Source organism: Numenius arquata, chromosome Z (genome assembly GCF_964106895.1).
Source record: "Numenius arquata chromosome Z, bNumArq3.hap1.1, whole genome shotgun sequence".
Lineage (NCBI taxonomy): Eukaryota > Metazoa > Chordata > Aves > Charadriiformes > Scolopacidae > Numenius > Numenius arquata.
In genome coordinates, this window is record NC_133616.1 from 79,124,906 (window position 1) to 79,149,634 (window position 24,729).

The 24,729-nt window shown below is 39.7% G+C and overlaps 1 protein-coding gene across 1 annotated transcript in view; it reads right to left on the reverse strand.

Moving 5' to 3' along the window:
- Positions 1–21,021: 21,021 nt before the first annotated feature.
- Positions 21,022–24,729, reverse strand: part of EDIL3 (EGF like repeats and discoidin domains 3) — a 192,183-nt gene continuing 188,475 nt past the window's right edge. Inside the window, exon 11 of the mRNA XM_074166891.1 lies at positions 21,022–21,171. Within this exon, the coding sequence (XP_074022992.1) occupies positions 21,022–21,171 (150 nt within the window). The remainder of the gene's footprint in view (positions 21,172–24,729) is intronic.

Consider the following 24,729-nt stretch of genomic DNA (forward strand, 5'->3'; position numbering starts at 1 on the left):
TGGTCTGTAAAATGAGACAATAACAAGGTCTGTGCTGTTGCCTTTTGTACATGTAGTCTGCAAACTCTTGTCTTCCACCATTTCTTGTCCTGTGTCTTTGCACGTAATGGATAGGAAATGGGTGAGGTTTGCAAAGCTAGTTGCTGCTGAGCCATGTCTTTGTGTAATTACCTGTGAAGGGACTATAGACAGGCAAAGTGCTCCTTAGAGGTAGGGCTGTTGTTTGCTTCTCAACCTTCATTAAAGCTACGAGACTCATACACACAAGAAGGGCCATTTTCTAATGCAGTAGTTTGATGTAGTGCCATGGTTTGGCTTTGCTTGGGCAAAAGGTTCCAAGCTGTAGCTGCTCTTGCACGCTTTTTCTCTCCTCTTGCTTCTGGCAATATAGGATATTCATCTGCTGTCAAACATCTCTAAGGGTGCTCCAGACTTCACAAAGTGAAGCACTGTGTTCCCTTACAACCTTCTACACTTTTTTTTTTTTTTTGGCTATCTTCATACACCAAATGTTGCTGTGATAAAGAGTGTCGCAAAGACCTTCCAGTGGATGGAGGGTACTGTCCAAAGAAGATAAACCATTTGTCTTAGCAGCAATTTATCAATAGACCCGGCTTCACATTTATTTTCCTTCTGAAGCTACTTCTGTCTGTCAAGAACATGATTTTGACAGCAATTAGCACAGTGCTATCAGTGAAGGCTGCCCTCTCCTTTGTAATATTGAAGTCTTGTCTTTGGCTCTGACAATAAAGCTAAAAATAAGCATCTGCTTCTAACAAAATTTTAATCTCGTGGGATTACATGTGAAAACAGAACAGGTACACTTTGCTGGTTTCCTTCATAAGTAAAACAAGAATTTGCCACAGTTGGAAAGTGACAATTTTTGAAAGTTTAAAAATGTCCCTATGGCTGCTTCTGTCTGAAAGGACTGACTATCCATTACTGCAGGTTTTCTAATTCCTCTCAGACTGAGACAGTTTAATTTTAGCTGGTGGGAACAGTGATGAAAAAAACAACCCACCTCCTGGAACCAGCAGAAACACTCAGAGGATGACTGCACATAAAACAGTACAGTATATATGGTCAGGTGGTTTGAAGGTAGAGTTTCATTATTTCGTATAATTAGTGTCACTTGCATGAAAGCTCATCCTTAAAATATATTGATTTACTCAGCGATGTTCTGCTTCAATGGTACCCTTAGGGACAGCAGTGAATAATAACAAAGGAAGAAGAGGTTTGAACTAGATGGATATTCAGACAGATGGATAGACAGGTGATTTACATGTGTGTGTGATACTTAGTTTAAGTCCTACTAATTAAAGAAGGAATTATAAAAAAAGATGGTGAGTCATTTCTAGTGTTGCATGATTGACATCAAAACCTACTCTACCCACACTGCAGCGCAGCAGTCATTGTGCTGCTTGTGGGATCATTACCCTTTTGATTCAATGTTCACTTCTCTTTTCATCTCAAATTTCTTATGTAACCAGTTTTGTTAATCTAAGTTTTTCTGCCCTCATTGTCAGTAATTAGAAAAGGATCTGCACACCCAAGAATAATTTTACTGAAGTATGGTTATTTCTCATCATCTGAGAAGCTGTCAGCACTGTTTCTTAAATTTCTTTCACCCACGTATTCAAGTTGTAGAAAATAATCATGGCCAGCAGCCTTTTAATTTTCATGATGCAACAGGATAACGCAGGAGATTTACACCAGATTTTGTGCTGACCTGCCACAGAAGCTACTAATAAAGCATGCAGTGGAAAATCGTTTTAAGCAGCCGGGCAAGCGGTGAGGGAGACGGTTCACTGTTGGCAACAGCAGGGGCCTAATGCTATTTGTAGGACTGCCTTATTTCTTGGGCCATCCATGCACAGGAGCGTGTTGGGAACAGGTCCTGTGCCTGCACGGGATGAGATGTACCTCCTGGTCCCCTGTGCCATTCTTGTAATGCCCACATTTGCTAACATGCATGGAGGCTGTTAAAATGTCTATATTTTTGATTCACCCTTCATAAGGACTAAGATAACAAAGGATTTTACAGAAAAGTGTACAAATTCTACAGCATTGTTATTGACACACTCAAGCACTGCAGTAGGTTTGCAGAAGTTCGATAGCCTGGGGCATCACAAGGTTTCACCCAGGCAGTACACCTGTAAGCAAACACCCACGAAATCTTTCAGTCCTCCTTCGTAACTGAAAAAAAAAGAAATGCCACGTGTTATGATGAGCTCCAGCAGAAAATAGAAGCCGTCCTGCTAATCCTTCCCAGCCGCCTCCTACGGTCAGCTAATATTTCCCTGCTACTCATCTGTCGTAGGCAGGAAGCTCAGCTTGGGTAGTTGGGGCTGAAGTTTTTATAAGTGAATTTATTGACCCTTTATGAAGTCTGATTTTCAGCTTGGGATAACAGTGCACCGCAGCTGCCCCTGTGACCCTTGCTTGTGCTGAAGCACAACGCAGCGTAGGCTGACGGGATGGCTCCCATCAGCAAACCTGAATAAAGAGGCAGGTATATGGGCCATCAGAGGTGGGGGCTAGCAAAACAAAGCCCTACAGAACCAACTCAGGCAATTCTGCTGCCCAGAGGAGGATGGTAGTGCCATTACTCATCCTGGGAGCCAGGGAGTTAGGGCCGCAGTTGAGATTTTAAGGGTAACCACTTTAAATACAGTCTTTAAATACAAATATAAGAAAGCGATGTGCTGACAGCAGAGTGGTGCTTTGCATGAAATTAGGAGATGTGTCTCAAGAGGGAAGTGGTCTTCATTTTTTTTGGTATTAAATCTATGTGAAAAGAAAATATTCTCCATTAAAAGGTATTAAAAGCCCTATACCATAGAATCATAGAATGGTTAGAGTTGGAAGGGACCTTAAAGGTCATCGAGTTCCAACCCCCCTGCCATGGGCAGGGACACCTCCCACTAGAGCAGGTTGCTCAAAGCCCCATCCAGCCTGGCCTTAAACACTTCCAGGGATGGGGCATCCACAACTTCCCTGGGCAACTTGTTTCATTGCTTCACTACCCTTACAGTAAAGAATTTCCTCCTAATATCTAATCTAAATCTCCCCTCTTCCAGTTTGAAACCATTACCCCTTGTCCTGTCACTACATCTCCTGAGAAAGAGTCCCTCTCTGGCTCAATACGAACTCAATATGGTTTGTGATTGCAACTGACTTGTGCATGCAGGACTCTTCCTCTTTTTATTGCTTAGGCTAAATAGTGGCACTTTTTGCATCTTGTCCAGCATGCAGGAAAGAATACTGAAAGAAAGATGCTCCTTTTGATCACAGAAAATAAAAAACATGTGAAAAAGAATGTAAAGGTGCAAATGACAACTAAACTAAGGAAATGAATGAATTGGAGAGACACATCTTTTACCACCATGTCATAGACTCCCTAATTATCTCTAGTATAATTTAAGTGATAAACCTATGGATCCAAATGAATCCATATCACTACTATTGTTCAAAATCCCAGTATATTGGAATTCCAGCATTCCCCTTATCCCCTTTATTTTTATTTTTCTCTGCCTCTAATTACCTATAGTTTTAAATTGCATACTTATCTCCCAAATAGGTTCTAAAAGCGTAATATTTTAATATAAAAGGACATCATAATGACAATTGGAACAATCTCTTCAATTGCATCACTTCTAGCAGTTCTCTTTCAAGTTGTGCTACACTGTTTCTTTGTCAAAGAGTAAATAGTGCATAGTATGTCCTCTGAGCTCATTGTCTTTAGGAACTGGAGAATATGAAGAGGACTGAACCCTAATACCAAAGAGATTTCAGGATAAACATATTTACCAGTTATCCTCAGAATTACTGGGGAAAGATCAAGCAGAATTAATCAGTGTTCCAGATCAGAAATGCAATTTCAGTAAAACAAATGCAAACAAGCAAAAACCTGACTCTATTCATGCCTTTGCTACCCTCACAGGTGTTTTCCATCTAGATGTTCTTGTCAGGAAAAGTCAAATATTGGAAGGTTTCCTGGCTCATATCAGCATAAAATCAAAGCAATGCAATTGAAGCCTGGTGTAAAACCGACCCAACTTAAGGGACTATCAAGATTGATACCTTTAAAACACTGGTGGATGCTCCGTTTTCACTAACCCGGTGCTGGCGTCTCCGCAGTGCCACTGTGGGATACTGACAGGTACACGCCAGCCCCAGCCTCCCACAGCTTTCACCGTAACTCGATTATAATGTCTTGTGTCTCCTGAGCTGACAGAAGTTCCTGCAGCTGGTATTTTAAGAACTCCCCACGTAACTGTAAAGTTGCAGCCACACACGGGCAGTAGATATGTGTCAGGACCCTGCATTATGCATGAAGGTCACTTCTTTTTGCCCGTGCTGGAGAAGCCCATTGTACTTTGGGGGTGGTTTGTTGCCGAGTTCTGTGTGGCAGTGTTGTCAGCAGCCCGACAATTTGCCTCCCAGAACCTGCTGTTTTGAAGACTCTCTGCTAACCCAAGGTGTGCGAAAAGGCAGAGGTGACAAATCTACATGTTAATATGGATATTTTTGAAGGAAGGTCTTGTAAAGAGCAAACACGCTTGTTTTGCAGGGACTAACCTTGAGCTGCTCTGTTTTTATATAGCCTGTTTAAACAAGATTTATAGTCTCACCATTTGTAGGTAATTACATTTGGACAATAGTATATGTATAAAGTTACGTGCATTGAAGCTATACATTTCAAAAACTGACAATCAGGGAAAGTCTGCAGGTGGAAATATATTGTTTAAAACAGGTAAGTTGGTCAGAGTGAGTGTTTAAACCTTTGCATGCTTAATACTATTTAAAAAACAGTTTCAAGGGCTGTACATCAAAGGTGACATGTGTCTATCAGTTCAAACTCTTCTCAAATTTAGAATACACAGATCTTTTGGACAACTGTGATATTCAATAAATTGGTGTATGTTTGGATTGTCCTTCTGACTTTGCAACCTATTCACCCCCTTTCCTTGATGAAGTTTGCTTTTGTACTAAACATTTTTTTAGAATAAAAGAATATACTTCTGCCTTGTTAGAAAAGAAAAAGGGAAGATGTAACGTCACAATAACATGAACTGCAACTCTCCATCCTTTTTTAAAACACTCCTTTCATACTAGCATGCACATATTTGAAATGGCTTGGCTTAAGTCTCTATTATATTAGTTAAATCATGTTATAAAAGCCACTGAATTAATGATCCCCTATACATTTGTTCAATGACTTGAACAGAGTGCGGGTTTTGAGGAAGCAGTTGTCCATTATTGCACTTCCTGAATCAATACTGCTTTGAAGGAGTCACTAAGTTAATTTATGCTTTTAGTCCCACGGTGCTTGTTCAGCCTGGCAGCTGCGGAGAAGGTCAACGGAGGTAAAGCTGTGTTTCTTAAGATGTAGTAGTTCTGAAAAATCCCGGGTCGCTCTAATTACTACCAGGCCAAGCTAAGCATAATGGCAGCCTGCCTTGTGCTCCAGGGAGCCTGGCGGTGCCGTGTGCCTCCGGGAGACGAAACACACTCTCCAGTTAGTGCACTGTGAGGGCTGAAGCGGCTATCACCTGGGATGTAGTTAGATTTACCTCAAATGGAACCCTCTTAAGTAAAACAGCTTCACTGCCTTTCGTCAATAATTACACCTGCTACGTAAATTAATCACCAAATGGGTCTGCTGGTGCAGGGCAAATAACACGGGGCTTTTCTTACGAAAAGAAGCCCAAGGCTGTTTGCATAACTGAGCAAAGTAGCTGCCTGCCCCTTGTAGGCTGAGTTTTGAGCTTCTCCATGGAGTGGCGTTTGTGTTCTCCCCAAAACCAAACCCACAGACTGGTATCATGGCCGATAAAGACGTCGCTTTTGATTATACACACCAACCTCCATACCTGGGACTTGTCATGCCCACATGGTCTAATCAGTCTCGGTGCTGAGAACATTTTCCTAATGACCAGCCTACAGTTTTGTTTGCTTAATAAATCCCTATTTGTTTGAGAGTCCCACAGCCTTTACAAATTGTTCATTTTATAACTGATGTGTTTCTGACCCTGCCTCCCCCTGAGTTTATGTGTGTATTTGTGAAAGTGCAAATGTGCATGAAGACGTTAAGCAAATGATGCTAGACATTTTCTACACTATAAAGGGAAATGTTTTCAGCTGGCCATGTGGGAATGTTTCGATATTTCATTAAAAAAAAACAACAGTGTATAAGGTTTGAAATAATGAAGACTAATACATGCTGACAATTTCTGGGTTAAGCTTCTCTTCTGTGGAGTTTTGTTCCTTGTACCTCCAGAACAATAAATTATGAAAAGATTGTAAATAGTCAAAAATAAAGCTGTAAAATATACACTCTATTATTATTTAGGCAGAGCTTGAGTTTAGTGAGGCAGGATAGCACTTGGTTATATTGAAACATATTTGAAACAAGTGGAAAAATGTTCATATTGAAACCTAGCTCAGATGCATGAATCTTGTGAGATTTGCCTTGTGTCAAAATTCATAAGCCAAGGACATATAAACACTATATATACATTAACTATTTTTTAACAATGTATATTAACTATTTTTTAAACTTTATATTCATTTTTACAAGGGAATTACATGTCCTTAAATGTAAGCCCTGGTTACTTCTGTTTGTTATGTCTCAGAAGACATTAAAGAGAACAGCCCTAATGACTTAAGATGAGAAACCTCCACTCCCTGCAAAAGCAAGACAGGTGGTCTCTATGATAACTTCCTAAAAGAGCATATTATATTGTTTTAAGCCACTATAGTTATTCCAGGCTCCAGCAGAAGTGCAATAGGTGACTGTAGCACAAGAGAAACTTTCATTATTACACTGAAGAGAGCTGTGATCTGGTGGCGTATTTCCAGTTGCGACACCACAGTTCGAATCACATCGACCTGGTCATGATCTTAGTGGTCAGATGGGACTCTCACCTTCCTTCCTATGGTAAGAAGCCAGGGGAATAAATTTTGCCAGGATTGTTCATTTTAGAGGGCAATGACATAATTTCCACAGAATAAAGAATCCATGGAGGCACCTTGCAGAAAAAAAATTCACCATATCTGTATCAACATCCCATTATTTCAAATACTTTCTCCAAAGGAAGCTCCAGTATTTTTAGGTGAAATACCCAGACTCAGACACCTCTGAAAATGTATGCAATTGAGAATTATGATTAGAAGGGGGAAATAACAATCTGAATTTTAAAAGTGCTATTTTCCCTAAGTTTCCTACTATTAATGATGCAGAACTTACATCGATAGAAATTAAGCATGAGAAGTCTCTAGCTTTTGAGTGCTTGTGATCGTGTATAAGATGTTTCTTTTATTTTTTTCAAATAATGAGTATAATTTTATGAGCCACATTTCACATATCATATAAAGAACAAAATACTGCCTCGATTAGAGACTTGAACTACAAAAAGTCTAAGGTGTTCAGCATTCATTGCCTTCCTTCAGGCTGTGAGGATAAGGCATAACCTCTCCCCTGATGGTAATTGTTTGCTGCATTTATCACATTCATTTTCTCTCTCTCTCAAAATATGGCTGCAGAAGGATGGAAGAAGAGGAATGGCTTCAATAAGAGGGACTGAGTAAGTCTTATCCTCAAATATCATATGGCATTGCACAAAACTGTAAGAGTCATCATCTGAATAAATAGTGTCAGCTGTCTGCATAATATTTGACTAGCAAATGTTAGACTTTATGAATTTAAAACTGCAGCACTGAAAGTAAATGGAAGATCTGAATTAGATCCACATTTAATTTTTGATTAGTATGTTTGAATGATGCATCAGTTCTAGGCAATATTCTTGGAAAAAAATATGGTTATGGTGATACCTGGTAATTTCACTTCCTCATATCCCACTTAACTTGGATTAAGATCAACAAACACTTTTTAGGGACCACAATATATTAAAGCACTTCAGTACATACTGAATATGAGACAGCACACAAGTCCTATGCAAGTTAATGCAATTTGAGCAGAGAAAACCACTATATCGACACATGAACACAGACCTGAAGTCACTGCAGAGGATGATGGAAAAAAACTTTATGTCTTTGGGGGACGTCTAGGTCTGGCCAATGTTCTGTGCTAAATAATGTACAAGTAGAGAAAGGCTGAATATTGTTGTGTTTGATGGTGAAGTCCAAGCATAATGGACACCTATAAATGTGCAAAATACTTGTTTAGCTATATTACAGAATCAGATAAGTTATAGATGATGAGATGTACTCTTCACTCCTGTATGCATATGAGAGGAAGGCAGGCACCACAGGGCACTGGGGGAATAACTCATGTGACTTTCTCCCTCATCTGATGGGCTGGATCCTGCTCACAGCTTCACTGACACCAGGGGAATTATTTTGCAGGAAGGATGGTTTTCCTTTGGGTCTCCCCAGTGTCACTAGGGTGCTCCACTTGCAGCCCTCTGCAGAGAAGGAGGAGTCCTCCAGGGCAGGTTTCCCTCTTCCCTCTTCCATAGCTATTGGGGAGAGATAGGATGTGGTTCATGAGGGTGTCTCCATCCTCCCTTCTGGGTGTCAGGTCAGTCGCACACCAGCACATGTCATGGTGTCAACAACAGGGCTGTGCCACAGAGGGAAAGGCACCATCAAAGCTGTAGGGCCATGGAAGGAAAACCTACATAGTTTTTGCTCAGCAGTTGTTTTCTCTCATCACAGCTTGTGGCAAGTCCTCTTTGGTTTGCAAACACATCTGATGCTTTTCTTTGTGCCTTTTGTTCTCACCTTTTATATAGCGCCTGGTTTTTAAGTATTCACAGAGTAAAACAAAATATCGTTTTTCTAGGTAAATAAGCAAAGTAACATGAAACATATTAGCACGTACTGACTTTTCATTATGCTGAAAATTAACTCTTTGGTCTTTGTGTTTCATTGTCAGCTGCAAGGAATAATTAACATTGGACAAAGAAAGAATGCTATTATAAGGAGCAGTACAACTGAGATTTCTTGTCTCATTTGCAATTATGCCTGAAGGTAACAGGATCATATAGCAGTCTGAGATCCTGCATAATCAGTTAAGAGAGTTTAATGTAACAGGAATAGAAAAAGGTTATGGTGAATACATAGGCGAAGATGCCAGTCATGCAGCTGCTTCTGCAAATTACAGCCTGTGTAGCAGTGCCATTCACATCTGGGCACCTACCCATGAATAATGCCGATCACACGTGCGTACATGTGCAGTGCTATACTGCCCTTATTTCACCTGAGGAGAGCACAGAGAAAAGGTACCTCTTACAGCTTTGTTCCTCCTGATTGTGCAAATATATGTCAAATTCTGGTTTACAGTGTCAGGTATTGCTTTTCTCTTCCTCCTCCCTGCACTCTCCCTGCCCCTCCTGCCCTTAGCTTTAGTTTAATAAAGGCTGAGGATTAGTATTCATGGGTAGGATCTTTCCTGTTCTCAAAGTAACTAATTCCACTGCATACAATGAGGCTGTCTCAAGATGAAAACAGATGAATAACAAGCCCTGTGAAACAGTTAAGATGTTTATTAAGACAACATTGACATTTGGAATCATTTTAGCCAGAACTGTGTAATATAAATTAGCCTTTCAACTAGGTTGGTTATAAAATTAACCTTAACTTAATAAATTTAATTGAGGGTAACTCAACTGTTCAGAGCCAGACCATGCTTTGAAGACAAGTCTTAGAGATTGAAAGACGTGAAGTTACACATGTGCTGGAGGGGTAAGTTCAGATGAAGATCTACCCTTTTCCCCTCCAGTCCCTCTGTAATGAATACTCAGTTCCAATAAGTTGTAAAATTATAAAAACATTTTCTGTACTACATAGACTTGGAGCACCATTTTTGAACGGGATGTGCTGACTCTGTCTATGTTGTTCTGGCAGTGATGCTCATAGTTCATAGAGCCTCATGGTTTAAATAGCTGCCTGCAGGGGCTGGACCCAATCCCCTCTTCTCCCTCCACCTGTATTTCAGTTTTTGGGCAAATAAGGTAAAGCCAATACCATGGGAAGGGGCAGGGATGGGTAAGCAAAGTGGAAACTGGAGTCACCTTCCAACACGACTTTACCAACATTGCTCCTAAAAACTGTGCCAGGAGTCCTACTGATGAAGCTCAATTAGCAGGCAGGGAAGTATAGTCGAAATCTTGCCTTTTACCAGTGCTGAACTGCAAGCACAAGGATCTGTGTAAGATCCACTGGGATTGGGGGCTGGTCCCATCAACACTTTTACTGTAGAGCTAAAGAGGAGGACTCTTATTTGGGGGGAATAATGAATGAAAAAAAAGGGTGTTAATCAAAGTGCCCCTCCCTGGCACAGCACTGGTTTAAAGTCATGTTACACTGGCCAGGAAGAACAGTCCAGGCAGTCTTGAGGCAGTAACTGCATGCTAGTTTCCTGTTCTTCAATCAAAACTCTGCATTGCTGCATTTCAGGAGATGATCTGGGCTGCAAAACTGTCAATACATTCAGTTGATTCACTGTGACATTTGAATACAACCAAAAGGATCTCCAGAATGTACAAGAGGGCTCAAAATAAGGAAAAAAGGCAGAGTTTGACAGAGTTGTGAGTAATTTACTAAGGAACTGTGTACCATCAGAGATTTTTCACACAACAAACAGCGCAAGATGATTTTACATTCAGTTATGAGAAACATCAGCTAAGAACTAAGCAGTGTTCATTTGAGCCCTGGTAATACTGGGCTCTTGCCTGGGTGCCTGAAAGGAGCATGGCATCCATCAGAAAGCACATTACCAGTCGTACTGGAACACTATTGGCACATTTCACTCTCCTTCAACTTAAATAAGTCCTTTCTCCTGTGAAGACATTGCTTGAATTCAAGGTGTTGATTCATATGTCTGCTTACTGAGCTGTTGGCATCAAGGATTTCTCAAGTAGCCCTTCTGTTTGGTATAATGAGGATGGTAGACCAGTACCATACATCTCGACGTGGACTTCTAGCAGTCCATTATCTGACTTCAGGAGCATATTAGTTCATTCAGGCAGCCTAAATGCATTGCAGACATTAATCTGAATAGAATGTAACCCATTGGAGAAGAAGTTAACCACAAATGCATTTTTCGCAGGCCATAGGAATGCCTGTGGTAGAGGCTAGGGAAAAGATTGCTAAACGTTTAAAAATATCCAAACCGTTTTAGTTGAAGTGCAGTCTTTTATACCATGAAGGGATTAACTAGGACATGTTTACTGAGCCATTCCTGTTACCCACTCTGTGTTTACAGGTGTAAACTGTGCATGCCATTCAGTCAGCTCAGCAGTTGTCCTGGGACAGGACAAATTTTCCTTCACCACATCACACCTAGCTCCTGGGCTGCTCTGGTTTGGAAGTGTGGTTTTAGACTCCCAGAAATATTTGGGGAATGTGACCGTTACAGTTAAACGTGTTCTTAGTGAAAAGCCATTTGTGAATAGATGGTCTCATTCCCACAGCTAAACAACACTTTCTATTACAGCTCAGAAACTGGAAAGAAATTGAAAGGTGGAGCAGCCAATGCAAGTGCTGAGTGACATGTGCTATGTATGTATGTTGTATAAATATTGGGTCAGATTCTTCTGGAAGACCCCATGTACTCCTATCTGGAAATGGAATACCTTTGTGAACAAGAAAACCTTCTTACTTATTCCGGTCACTGGTCAGTGATGGCTTTTTTAATAACATACTTGCAAATCACTTGGTAAAGGGAAAAACAGCTTTAAAACAAAGAAGCACTTCTGACTTTCAAGTAATGCTGCCTGTTCCCATGTGAAGAAAACTCCATTTCTTTGTGAGCGTCTAAGACAAGATAATTAAACAAATCAGTAACATAAATAAAATGCCCACAAATAAGCACTGTCTCCCCATCCCCACTTATTTTTCTTAAATGGAAGAAAATTATATCAACATATAGAAAATGAACAGCTAGATTAGGTTGATGAACTTAATTTTCATCCTCAAAATGCTAGTTCTAAAATGTTAAAGATTAAGATACTTGGATGTCTTATGCCACTGCAACTGACTGCATTGGGAAGCATGGAGTGGCTGCAGGTGTGGGTTGTGCCAAGGCTGTAGGCTCTATGCTAGAAGAAATTATTGTTCTTCAACTGTACAGCTCTTCAGCTCTCCTAACCCAAAGTGCCTGTTCTCCTCTTTATCCTTTCCTAAACTATCTCCTCATTCTAGTCTAATCTCATCAGTCTACAGTTTTCTTTTCTTTTTGCTAGTTTTTATTCTCTCCGTAATCAAAGCAGAGGACTTTGGCCCCCACATAGGCTGGGTCTCAATGGCAGCATTTGTGAAACAGCTCTCATTTTCAGTTCATAGATCAGTGCATTTTACAGCCTTGGAAAGATAGACCTGGTGCTGCTTATTTATTTCCTAGATCAGTAGTGCAAGAACAGGCATCCTGAAATACTATAAAAGAAAAGGTACCATGCAGGTATATATGTATCCAATCTATGTGTATGCTCAGGAAAGATGGGGTAATTTTCATGGGGCACATCCCTGTGGTGAAGACTACTCAACGCCAAATTGAGCCTAAGTAGAAATTAGAATGGCATATTTCAGTTTGGGGATTTTTTAAAGTTCAGGAAAAAATACACAGACCTGGATGGAGAGAACTTACTATAGACAATGCCAGTAGTCCTGCTTCTCACTTCCATTTAGACAGAAAAAGTTGTACTGGGTGTGTTTACTGACCAGCCAGCCTCACCTCTGTGCCTGGTAAGATCATAGAACAGATCCTCCTGGAAGACATCTCAAAGCATTTGGAAGAAGGGGAGGTGACTAGATACAGCCAACAAGGCTTCACCAAGGGCAAATTATGCCTGACTAATCTAGTGGCCTTCTATGATGGAGTGACTGCATCATTCGACAAAGAAGAGACCACCTAGACTTCTGTTAAGGCCTTTGATACAGTCCCCCAAAACATTCTTTCCACTAAAGAAGAAATGGGTTTGATGAATAGACTCTTGGATGGATAAGAAATTGGCTGGATGGCCTCATCCAAAGAGTTACAGCCAATGGCTCAATGCCCTAGTAACCAGTAACCAGAGGTTACTAGGTGGTGGTGTCTCTCAAGCGTCCATACTGGGACAAATAGTATTTAATATCAATGACATAGACAGTGGGATTGAGTGCATCCTCAGCAAGTTTGCAGACGGCACCAGGCAGAGTGGTGCAGTTGGTATGGTTGATGGAAGGAATGCCATCCAGAGGGACCTGGACAGGCTGGACAAGTGGGCCTGTGCAAAACTCATGAAGTTCAATAAGGCCAAGTGCAAGGTCCTGGGTCAGGATAATTCCTGATACCAGTACAGAATGGGGGATGAATGGATTGAGAGCAGCTCTGCGGAGAAGGATTTGGAATAGTTGTGAGTGAAAAACTGGACGTAAGCCATTAACATGTGCTCATGGCCCAGAAAGCCAAGTGTATCCAGGGCTGCATCAAAAGAAGTGTGGCCAGCCAAGTCGAGCGAGGTGATTCTGCCCCTCTACTGCACTCTGGTGAGAACCCACCTGGAGTACTGCATCCAGCTCTGGAGTCTTCAGTACAGGAAAGATGTTGGACCCATTGGAGCGAGTCAAGAGGAGGGCCACAAAAACAATCAAAGGGCTGGAGCACCTCTCCTATGAGGAAAGGCTGAGAGAGTCAGGGCTGTTCTGCCCAAAGAAGAAATGACTCCAAGGAGACCTTATTGCAGCCTTTCAGTATATACAGGAGCTTATAAGAAAGAGGGACAGAGACATTTTACCAGGGCCTGTAGTGACTGGACAAGGAGCACTGGTTTTAAACTGAAAGAAGGTAGATTTAAATCTGACATAAGGAAGAAATTTTTTACAATGAGGGTGGTGAAACACTGGAACAGGTAGCTCAGAAAAGTTGTGGATGGTCCATCACTGGAAGTTTTAAAGGTCAGGTTGGAGGGGACTTTGAGCAACCCCATCCTGTTGAAAGATGTCCCTTCCCCATGGGCGAGGTGATGTTTGAACGCCCCTTCCAACCCAAACAAGTCTGATTCTATCATTTGGTGTCTACATAACAGGAAATGACTCCCCAAATTATACCACACACACAAATCCTGGAAACAGAAACAGGACCTCTAACAGGTATGGTTTCCATACAACAAATCCTAATTTCTCCTCTCTTTTCTGTGAGAAATGGAAGAAAATAATAAGCGTACGGGTAATATACTCAAACCATCACTGATCTTACTCACGTCAGAAGGTTCACTAGAAATGGCATTAACTCTTAGGCTCACTAGTGAGTTTCCTGAAGAAAAGGCATATATATATATATATGTACAAATATATAAAAAAATGTACACACCATATTCGCATAAGCAATGCATGCTTTAATTGCTTATTCAAAGATTCTCCATCAGTGCCTCTTCTAATGAAGCTGTGAAACTGTTACAGTAACACGAGTCACATGTAATAAAGGAATTTCTCCAAGTCAAAAATAGTAAAAGCAACACTGTTCGAGAGAAAAATAGGACAGATGTAAAAAGTGATGAAAGAAGTATCAGACAAAATATTTTTTTATACAATTCAGTATGAATAATTCTAGATCTCAGATACGATTTATGTTTTGCCTTTAAAGTTGTGGTGGGTTGACTCCATACATAGCTAAACCCCAAAGAGCTGCTGGCTCACTCTCTTCCACCAGTGGGACAGGGTAGAGAATAGGAAGACCAAAAGTGATAAAGCTCATTGGTTGAGATAAAGCCAATTTAATGAGTGAGTAGCGGGAAACTACCCCCTAAAGTCACCAAGTGAAGGAAAGGCAATCAGCCACCACTTCCCATGACAGACTGATGCCCAGTGAGTCTCCAAGCAACGGCTACCTTCCCCTAAAGCCACTTTCCAGAAATGAAGAAAGGTAAATCCATCCCAGCCAGGCCTACTACAAGGGTCCATAGTGTATTGGTCCATAGGTTCTACATCATATTGTCTGACACTTTCTTAAGAACATGCTGTAGCACTTTTTACAGGACCTTTGATCCTGCTTCAATGGATCGCATATATAGTTTATGCCCAACAGTCTGTGTATTTAATTGTATTTGTTGTGGTCAAGGCAATACAATACATTTCTCTACATCTCCTACTGACCTCTTGCAGCATCCCAGAAAAACAATATATTTCAAGATGTTAATTTAGGCTGGTTTTTATTTTCCAGTCTGATGCAAATGTTTAGTGACCTTACCAGCTTTTGAGGGCTGATATCCTTCATCTAGTCATGTGGCCATCAGAAATGTGACTACTGACCTATCATCTGATGTGCAACCTCAGATAACCCCAATACATTAGCGTATAAAGCAGCGAGAAAGCAGCATCAGAAACATTATTGTGATGATCAGAATGTGCTCTGATGATTCTCTCCATCTGCTGTGCCCCACTTGTGTTTCACTAGGTTATTTGTGCTTCTCATACATTCCCATACATGTGGACCCTACTTCTAAATTGATATGTACTATATCAAAACACAACTGGTATTGTTTCTAACATATACTGAGGAAATACATTTTGCTGCACTCTTAGCAAGCTTGGTTGTGAGAACAAGACATGTTTCCATGTTCTTATGTTCAGAGGCATTTAAATATATATATTTACAGCTCCCTAATGCTGATATTGATATGTATAATTGAAAGATAATTAGAGATAAATGCAGTTATAAAGCTACTTAGCAAAGACACACAAACCTGCCTCATATGTTTTGTATTCTTAATCTAAAGCTGTCTTTTGCATCCTAAAGTGTATTTCTGTGTAAGGATAAGTATGCAAATTAAAGAAGAAAGACAATAAAATTTTGTATCAGTAGAATTATCTTCTATTTTGTCCTATTTTATTTTATTTTATAAGGCTAAGTGATCACAGGTCAACCTCCTGTTATTTGAATCTAAGGTACAAAGTAAATGTCATTGTATTTACCACAGAAGTATCAGAGACTATATATTTCATAATGATGTAGAGTGTCAATATGCATGTTAATCCCTTGAGCTCATTAGCAACAGGTATAGGAGGATGGACATTGATAAATAGTTGCTATTCTGAAGAGAATTACCCATTATTTTATCTCATTGTCTTCATTAGAGTTCCTGGGGATCTACATTATGAAGAATAAGAGGAAAAATCACTTTTCATTTATTCAGGAATGAAGGTCCCATGTTTCATGAAAGAGTTGCAATTTATAATTAAAAGTCAGAAAGATTCAAGATATATATTTTCAGAAATTTCTGATTGAAGTGATAATGTTCAGCCATCATTCACCAAAAGTAATCGCCTTTTTGTGTGTACCATTATATTCTGATTTTTATGACTGGTAGAGGTATGTAATCAGAAAAAAATTGCAACATCAATTCTGTGACTTTTCTGTTGAAAGACGATACACTGTTAGTGTTCAGACTGCACGTTTGGCCGACAAGGTACATGTCAATCAGTGCACACTTGTGGATGGTTTTTATTTCTAAAAAACAATTTCTGGTGAAAGGACACAATCTCAAATGGGCATGAAACAAAAGCATTTGTATCTATGCTCTTATTATGGATCAGTAAGGAGTAAACCACTGAAGCTCCATCTCTCATAATTACACAAAACTTTAACCTTTTAAAAAAAATCTCATTGTTTGAAATCAGGAGCGAATGTCTTTTCCATGCGCTACTTTAACCCCTAGGATTCTTCAGAAATTATTGACTTCTAAGCTAAGAAATTTTGGGGAGCAAATAAAGCGAAGAGGAGAGGCGATGGCGTGAGCAAGCACTGGTCCTGCTTTGGCATCTCCGCTGGAAGCCTCATAGCGGGTCTGTGCTGCAGCCGTTGTTTATCTTTTCGGAAATTAATTTGCCTATGCAGGAGTGGAGAAGAGAGGATAAGGATTGATAAATATCCCAAGAAATTTGACTTAAAGGAAATGAAATTGTCAGTTTACATTTCTGGTGCTCATTCAGAGAGCAGTAAGACAGAAAAATATTTTTAGTCTCATTCAAACCTTTGCTTTTTTATCTGAAAGAACAAAGGGAACACATTGAAGGGAGAGCAGCACCACAGTTGATTTTGCCAGAAACAAACTTACCTACCACAAAGAACCTGTGAATGAATCCAGGAAAATGCCACATCATATCTCTGCTCTGCATTTGCTGCCAGTGAGGCTGAGATAAGTAGTATCTCCTTCAAGGTACGGCAATGTAAGTGCTTCAGAAATGACCTCATTTTTCAAAAGTTTTATTGTTAAGTTTGAAGACTAGACAAGGTCATACTGGTTTTACATCATCCTACATGATTTAAGTATATACAAAACCATTGGAATATTACACAGCTTGAAAGGTTGCAAAGGTCATTGTGTCCGAGATACTTATGTACTTACTGACACATCAGAAGCCAGCACTGAATATTATAGTTCATATTTGTTGTAGAGCAAAGATACACTCATTTAGTATCCTTAGTCTTCAAAATTGACACTAATTTGTATGCAGCCATTCCAAAAGAGAAAGTCAACCTCAAAACCAGAGCCAGTTAACATGATAAGACCTTAACAGAACACAGATAAAACGGAGCCTCGTGCCGGTGCTTTATTTCCCAGGCTATAAACGTAGCACATTACAGAGCTACAGAAAGGTGAAGTCTGCCTACAAATACTTAACTGGTTCAGGGTGAAATTTAATTAGGAGAACATTTTCAGTCCTGTTCAATGCCATTGTTTCAATTAATAGAGAAGTCAAGGATCATTTCAGAGCGTTTCTCCATCCTCTCTTAAAGGGACATATCCCGCTGTGCACTTATTTCTGGCTGTGGGATGCCAGTTGCTGTCACTGGGAGAGTACAGTTGTGGTGATTTATAACTTGTCCCTTATGTTAATGGTGTTCACCAAGACAAGAAAATAAAACAAAAGGGTAAAAGTTAAATTCTAGGCCATAATCTAATTCTCATCTGTTTTGTTAAATCTGAATTATTACAGAAAAATCAAGAGTTATTTCAGACATGCTACTGACACTGGGAGCAGAATTTGGTACTATGGCTACACAATGCCATTTAAAGAAAAGTTCTTAGTAGCTAAGGAATAATTTAATTAGAAAAAGCCCCAGTATGTTGGTTGAAATTGTAAGGGCATCACATTCTTTTATAACTTATCACAGAGCGTTATCATAATGTATGGAGCTTTCTTTGCAGTTTGTGAAGATTGCTGGCAGCTGAAAGCTGACACAAGACATAAGGATGAAAATACCCAGCTCTAAATTAGGACAAAATGAAATTACTATGTTAAGTATCATGACAACGCTATTTTTATATGCAGATGAATGGATAACAATTACAATTACTAAACCAAGAAATATTAATTCAAAACCAAAATGGAAGTTGCAAAAAATGAATAACCTGAAAAAAAATCACTTAAGAACACAACAAATATTTCAAAAGAACATTAAAGCAAGTTGGTAAACTAGGGAGCCTAATTTTCTGAAATGGCCTTCAATATTTTGGGTACAGTTGACTGGTGAAATAGCTACATGCTATTCTTCATCTGTAATTAAATTCGGGGTCAATTGCTCTCCCATAACAGGAAAATGTTTTTGGACATTTTTAAATATTTTGTGTGCCCTAAAGATATATCTATTATGTCTTTCTTTTTCTTTTTTTTTGTTTGTTTTTGGTTTTGTTTTTTGGTGGGTTTTTTTTTTGTTTGTTTTGTTGTTTTTTTTGTTTGTTTTTGTTTGTTTGTTTGTTTGTAAAGCCTAAAGTGTAAAACATGGGCAGCAGGTAATTTGGGAATAAGCTTGTCCTCCATTATTCAGATTTTTTAATCTCTTTAGAAGTACCATCATGATTGACTTTCTCTTTAAAATTGCTCACTATGCTTGAAGACCACTCCATATATACATCATTAAGGAATGCTGTTAACACAGTTACAGACAAGACAGTAACAGTCTAGTGGCTTTTGTTATGCAGCACAAAGTAAAAAATAAAGAACAAACTTAGCAGTGTTGCACAGGACCTCAACATTTCTTACACATACTTTTACCTTTACAAGACTCTTCTTTAGAAGTCTTTAAATGTCTAAGCCTTATAAAATAAATACTTGTATAAATACAGTTTAAGGATTAAGTCATTTTATAGAGGCAGGGTGTTCTGTTTGTTAAAATGTGACAGTTTAAGTGACACTATCAGAAAACCGCCACCAATATATCCCCAATTCATGTATGTAAAATTCCTGGCTGCTATTCTAGAGTCTTTCACAGTTCAATGTATAATATATTTTGTCTGTGGTGGAGAATGTGTGATTAAATGTGGGTTTTTGAAATCCAAACCATTTTGTTTCCAAAATAAACTCTGCCCTTTGCAGACTGTGGGCCAGCTAGCTGTTTGCCTGGGAAGCAGTGCCCAGGTTCCTACTTCAGAGTTTTGGTGAGAATGTAATGGTGACAAAGAAATAAGTTCAGTGACATTTGCTAAAGCATGCAGCTTTATATACCTATCTATCTCTCTCCACATCAGCATGTTATGAAATTAAAAGGGTGCAGTAATCCCAAATGCTGTTATTTAGGTGACGGGTAAGACGTCCCCTCGCTCCTTGTCCCAGGTTTTTTTTAGACTTAGATGCTACTCTAACATAGTCATAGAGTCATTTATTCCAAGGAAACTCAGAGTGCTCTACAAAGGTTGGTATCATTATCTCCATCATCATCAGAAACAGAGGCACAGGAGAGGATGTGCCCCCTACTGCTCCACTTTTCCTCCTAAAACCTACTTTTTAAACTGGGGTCCTTGCTGGCTATCATGTTGTTAAAACAGCATAGCGTGTATGAATCATTTCTGTAGATGGGGCGTGATAAAAATGAGTCTCCTCGTGGCTCACTGGCATATGTCTGAAAAGGCATAGTTGGGAGTAGAAGGCGGCAAGGGCCCAGCTTTGATGAACTCCTACGTCACCTCTTGCCTTCATGCCCGGGAGGAATGCTGTGAACGCCACCATAAGAGCCTACTGAGAGGGTCTCCTGGCAGAAAGGGAGTCATTCCTCCTGTGTGTTTCTTAGCACCCGATTCCTGCACCCCACATTTACCCCCTCACAGAAATTGAGGAGGTTTCTGAGGGCAGTAATTGGGTAGGCAGCTCCACCTAGGGTTGTGCGCTCACCCCTGGGCAAGTCACAAAAGGGGCTCAGGATTTCGGACGTGCTGTTTGCCTTTACCTACATGGGTACTTAAGATGAGCTGCCACAAGTAGCCTAGCATCTCATCTCAGCCTCCTTGAAAGAGCGCATCTCAAGCAGAATTAATAAACTTTGGCAAATTCATTAACTTCATAATATACTGATAGCAGATTTTGTTCCATATGCAAACAGGTCACCTCTTTCAAGGAAAATAACATCAGTGGTGATACTAAACAGAAAAGATGGAGGACATGTCTACAGCATGCAAAATAGAGAAGGAAAATGGGGTTAGTTAGGAAAACCCTTTAGTTGCATGGACTCTGCTGTTCAGATGAAAAGTGATGAAAGGTAGCTTGTAATATCACAGGTACTGGATTTTACAGTACCACAGAATATCTTCCAAAATATATGTCATAAATACTGACAGTGTTTGATAGGCACAATTACTATAATGCAGTCATCCCCAAGAAAACTTATTGCTAAAAGCTGCAGTATCACTTTTTGCAAGTAAGATGACAGTATGATTTATGGAGAACTTGTCAGGCCAATGTTTCTAAAGCTGCAAATGAGCTTTGTCATGCTATTTCTCTTCCCTTGTAAAAAGGATGCTGCTGTTTTTCCCTAACACGTTTCAACTAGTGTGAACAACTCAAAGGAAAACTAGAAAGATAATTCCACAGCAGAAGGGACAACACTAACAGATTTCAAGGACAGAATCGGATTGGATCATTTAAAGGGCAGGCTTAGACCTCTTTGCGAAAGACAGTTAGCGGCCTACCATAAAATGAGCACTTGTTCATGAAAAACCCACTCAGCATCCTACAGGCTTTGCACAGTTTCTTCTATGGAGGGACTTGTAGCTATACCGAGAGCTGTGACGGAGGTCGGCCTCAGTCCTCCGCTGTGCAGCCCAGCAGCTCCGACCGCAGGGTGATCCTGCCGTACCACGACCACGGGAGGATGCGGATGTGCCGGGCGTAGATCGGAGGGTCGATGACGTTCTTACGGTGCGTGTCGTTGTCAAAATTCCCCTGGAACACCTGAAGGGCGAGTAACGAGAAGGTTTAAGGCTACGTGGTTTAGGGAACAGCTGTGCTACGCTCCTGACATCCCTGGGCCGCTCCCTGACCTCCATCCTGAATTTTGATCATCCAGGCACCCAGCTGATGCTGCAGAGATGCTGCCTTTGCTAAGACTTGGGGATTTCATTGCATGCGAGGCACCTTGGAGCTGGCTATGAGCACGGCACACAGCCCCAGTGCAGATTTAGCCTTCGATTCAAGGCTTAATCTGCTGTTCTGCCAACACCCAGAGCCCCACTCTGAGAGTTACATAAAAATCATTAACATTTAAAAAATTAAATGTCTTTTTACTTGGCATTTGTATCATGTCAAATTAGTCCCAGGAGATCCTGTTATTGTTTCCAACAAAATAACATTAATAATTAAAGTTAAGAAGCATTTTTATTGTGTCACTTAGGAATGCAGCTTGGATGCAAGTATATAAACCCTTGAAAAGCTGGTGATTATCAAGGATAGTGTTGTCTTCTGTTGAACAAAAGTCAGCATATGAATTCAGGGCATCGGTTTGTGATCAAATTAAAAAATCCTAGCACGGTACAGTGCATGTTACGATGTTATTTCCACCAGTGTGGGTTAGCCAATACGTGAGTTCTCAAACTTCCGTCTGTCTTAAAACAACGCTGGATTTTTCCCCTGGCAGCCACTATTTAAATTCAAAGGCCACAGCACCGCTCTTTGGCAAAATGATCAGTTATTCTCTGGGGATATTTTCAGTTTTTATGGGAAATGTTCATTCTCTTCAAATGTCAGCCAATTCGCTTTTTATTTGTAAAAACTGTATTTGATGGCTTTTCAACTTGAAATGAATGAGTTTTGTTTGCATCATGCAGAGAAGGAATATGGACCTCCTGAAGAAGTGCTTGTATGACTGAATTAGTGCAGAATGACAACTTTCCTGGAAGCTCTTAGGGAAAATGTCAGAGGGTGAATTCAGAAAAGGCTGATCAACTATTTTAGCCCTCAAGCTGGTTCTTTCGTGACATATTTACAAAGCAGCACTATATGAAAATCTTCACTTTTTGGTCTCTATGCTGCACCTTTTCTTTGAATTTCTAAAGCTTCTCTCAAGTGCTATCAATTTGGCACCTCAAACAAAATGTGTATCCTCCACAAGTGGTGCTCTTTCACAAGTGACGCATTTCCCTTCTCATCTGGAGTCTCACTAAGACGGAGACGGGAGCATTAAAGCACCTAGGAGTTAAGACGGATGGATAAAATTGCAGACACACTGACCACAGAAACAACAGCACTGTGAGTTAAAGGAAAAAAAAAAAATATTTACCACAGGAAAAATTGTTTGTTCTTCAAGTACAGTGTTGATTACATGAATCAGCTGGAGCTTGGGCTAACAAGGTTGCACCTGAATTTGAGTTTCATTTGTGGCAATACAGCATACAATAAAAGGCAGTAAAATTATTATTAAAGTTACAGAGTGGTACCCCCCAATGTATAACATGCAGCTAGGAAAGCTTAAAAGTAAATTTTTTTCATTTGGCTTCTTGCACATGCATGCAATATATCTGTTGATTGTTTTTTTTCACTGAGCCAGATGATAAGCAATGCATAACTGCAGAAAATTCTTCCTGCAGAGCTACTGGAAAATTCTTTTACTCTCTATTTTTTTTTTCCCAAGTAAGATGTATTTCAGAGATAACATTTAAATGAAGGCTTAGAACAAAAAACATTGTTGTTTGCTAGAAGAACCCATCTACAGCCTCAGTATTAGTCTGTTTTTATAGCATGTAGCTATGAAAAATAAATAAAAGTATGTGATGCAAACCAAACAACAAATACAGCTGAAAAATGTAGGATTATGTCATTTACTCAGAGCAGGAAAATGACAAGTAAATCGTATTTCTAACTCATACATGATTTCATTGGCACTTGAAGTCAAACTCATCTGTTTCAGAGGTTAATTTATGCAAAACTGAAATTTGCCTTCCCTCAAAATGCAAGATTCGGTTTCAAGAAATTAACTAAATGTGCTGGATCAGAAAAAAGATTTTAGGGAATTATATTTATCAGAAAGTGAGGGAAGCTTTGTCAGCACCAAAAATGTGATCTTCATGAAATATATATTCTAAGAGCGTATTTACCAGATGTTTTTGCTGTGGACCCATGGCAAATTTCTTATGGGGAAAATATATTCTTTATCACTCTTCATTTTACTTCAGCTTAAGTTCACTTACGAAGCCAAGAAACTTGGAAAGAGCAGGGAGGACAAAGGACAAAACTGTACATCTGATTTATCAGTAGAAAAAAAACTGTTCCTGTAGCCAAATGTAATTTTTCTTTAATTACCTGCTGCTTTGTGCCCAAACAGTCAATATTAAATGAACCACCTAAGCAATTAGAAGCTCTTGAAGAGCTGGTAGTCTCAAACCATAAATGTTCCCTCTTTGCATTTCTTTCTGAGAAGTTTGTTTCAGTATGCAACACCTCTGACGACTATAACAACTTATTAGCATTCAAGAAGCTGATACTGGAGTTATAATACATAGCTCTATGTAATTTTTCCGATGAAAAAAAAAAGCCCAATAATATTAAAACCCACGCTGATTAGTGGTCAAAGAATAAAAAGCAGAGTGCAAGATATTAACGTGTTGGTGCATAAAGCCAGTGGATATCTTCATTTTGATTTCTGGGTGTGTGCAGATCTAATCCTGCCTTATCTCTAACAGCAAATACACAGTGTGAAGTGGCAAGATGGCCACGAGCACGGAAGAATGTCCTTTTACAGATTATTAAATGGACTAAGTTTCTTCAGCCTGAAAGGAGATGTGATAGATGTCTATGAAATCATAACTGGCATGGAGAAAAATCAATAGTGGGCAATGTTGTGCTGTCCCCTTGTCGGAGCCAGAAGGTTTGTCCTGAGCCACCTAAAGGTCATGGTTCCCCATACAACAGATAGTTAAACTGTGGCACTGCTTCCACAGTCTTTAACTACTGCTAAAGATCAGATAAACTGTTAGGGGCAAAACCAGCAGGTGCTATTAAAAATACAGATAGAAGAAAGCCAGAGGCTGGCAAGGTACAGCCCTATTTTCTTTTTTTTTAATTTCTCTAGTCATCTGCTACAGGATGGTCCCTCCCTTGGACAGGGTTTCAGCCTCACCCAGCCCAGCGGCTCCCATATTACAAGGTGCCTGTGTTGGTAAAATTCAACTGAAGCTCCTGTATTTTAACACTCCTGTTGTAGAATGTTAAAGATTTTACAGTGGGTACATCTATTTATGTCAGTCTGCATACTTGAAAGGTGTAACTTGCTAAAACATTTACTCAGCAGCTTCAGTAAGTTTACATATACACACCCCACACACATATGTGTAGCTCCTCTGTAGCTTAGTCTCTTACAGCTGCTATTAAAATAAAAAAGTAGAAAAATCATGTTTTGTAACTTTTAAGTAGCATAACTTATTTTATGATCAGTTCAAGCAAAAGAGAACGAAAACCTGTAGCATATGTACTGATATTCTCTTCAAAAAAGATTTCTGAAATATAAACAAGTCTTGT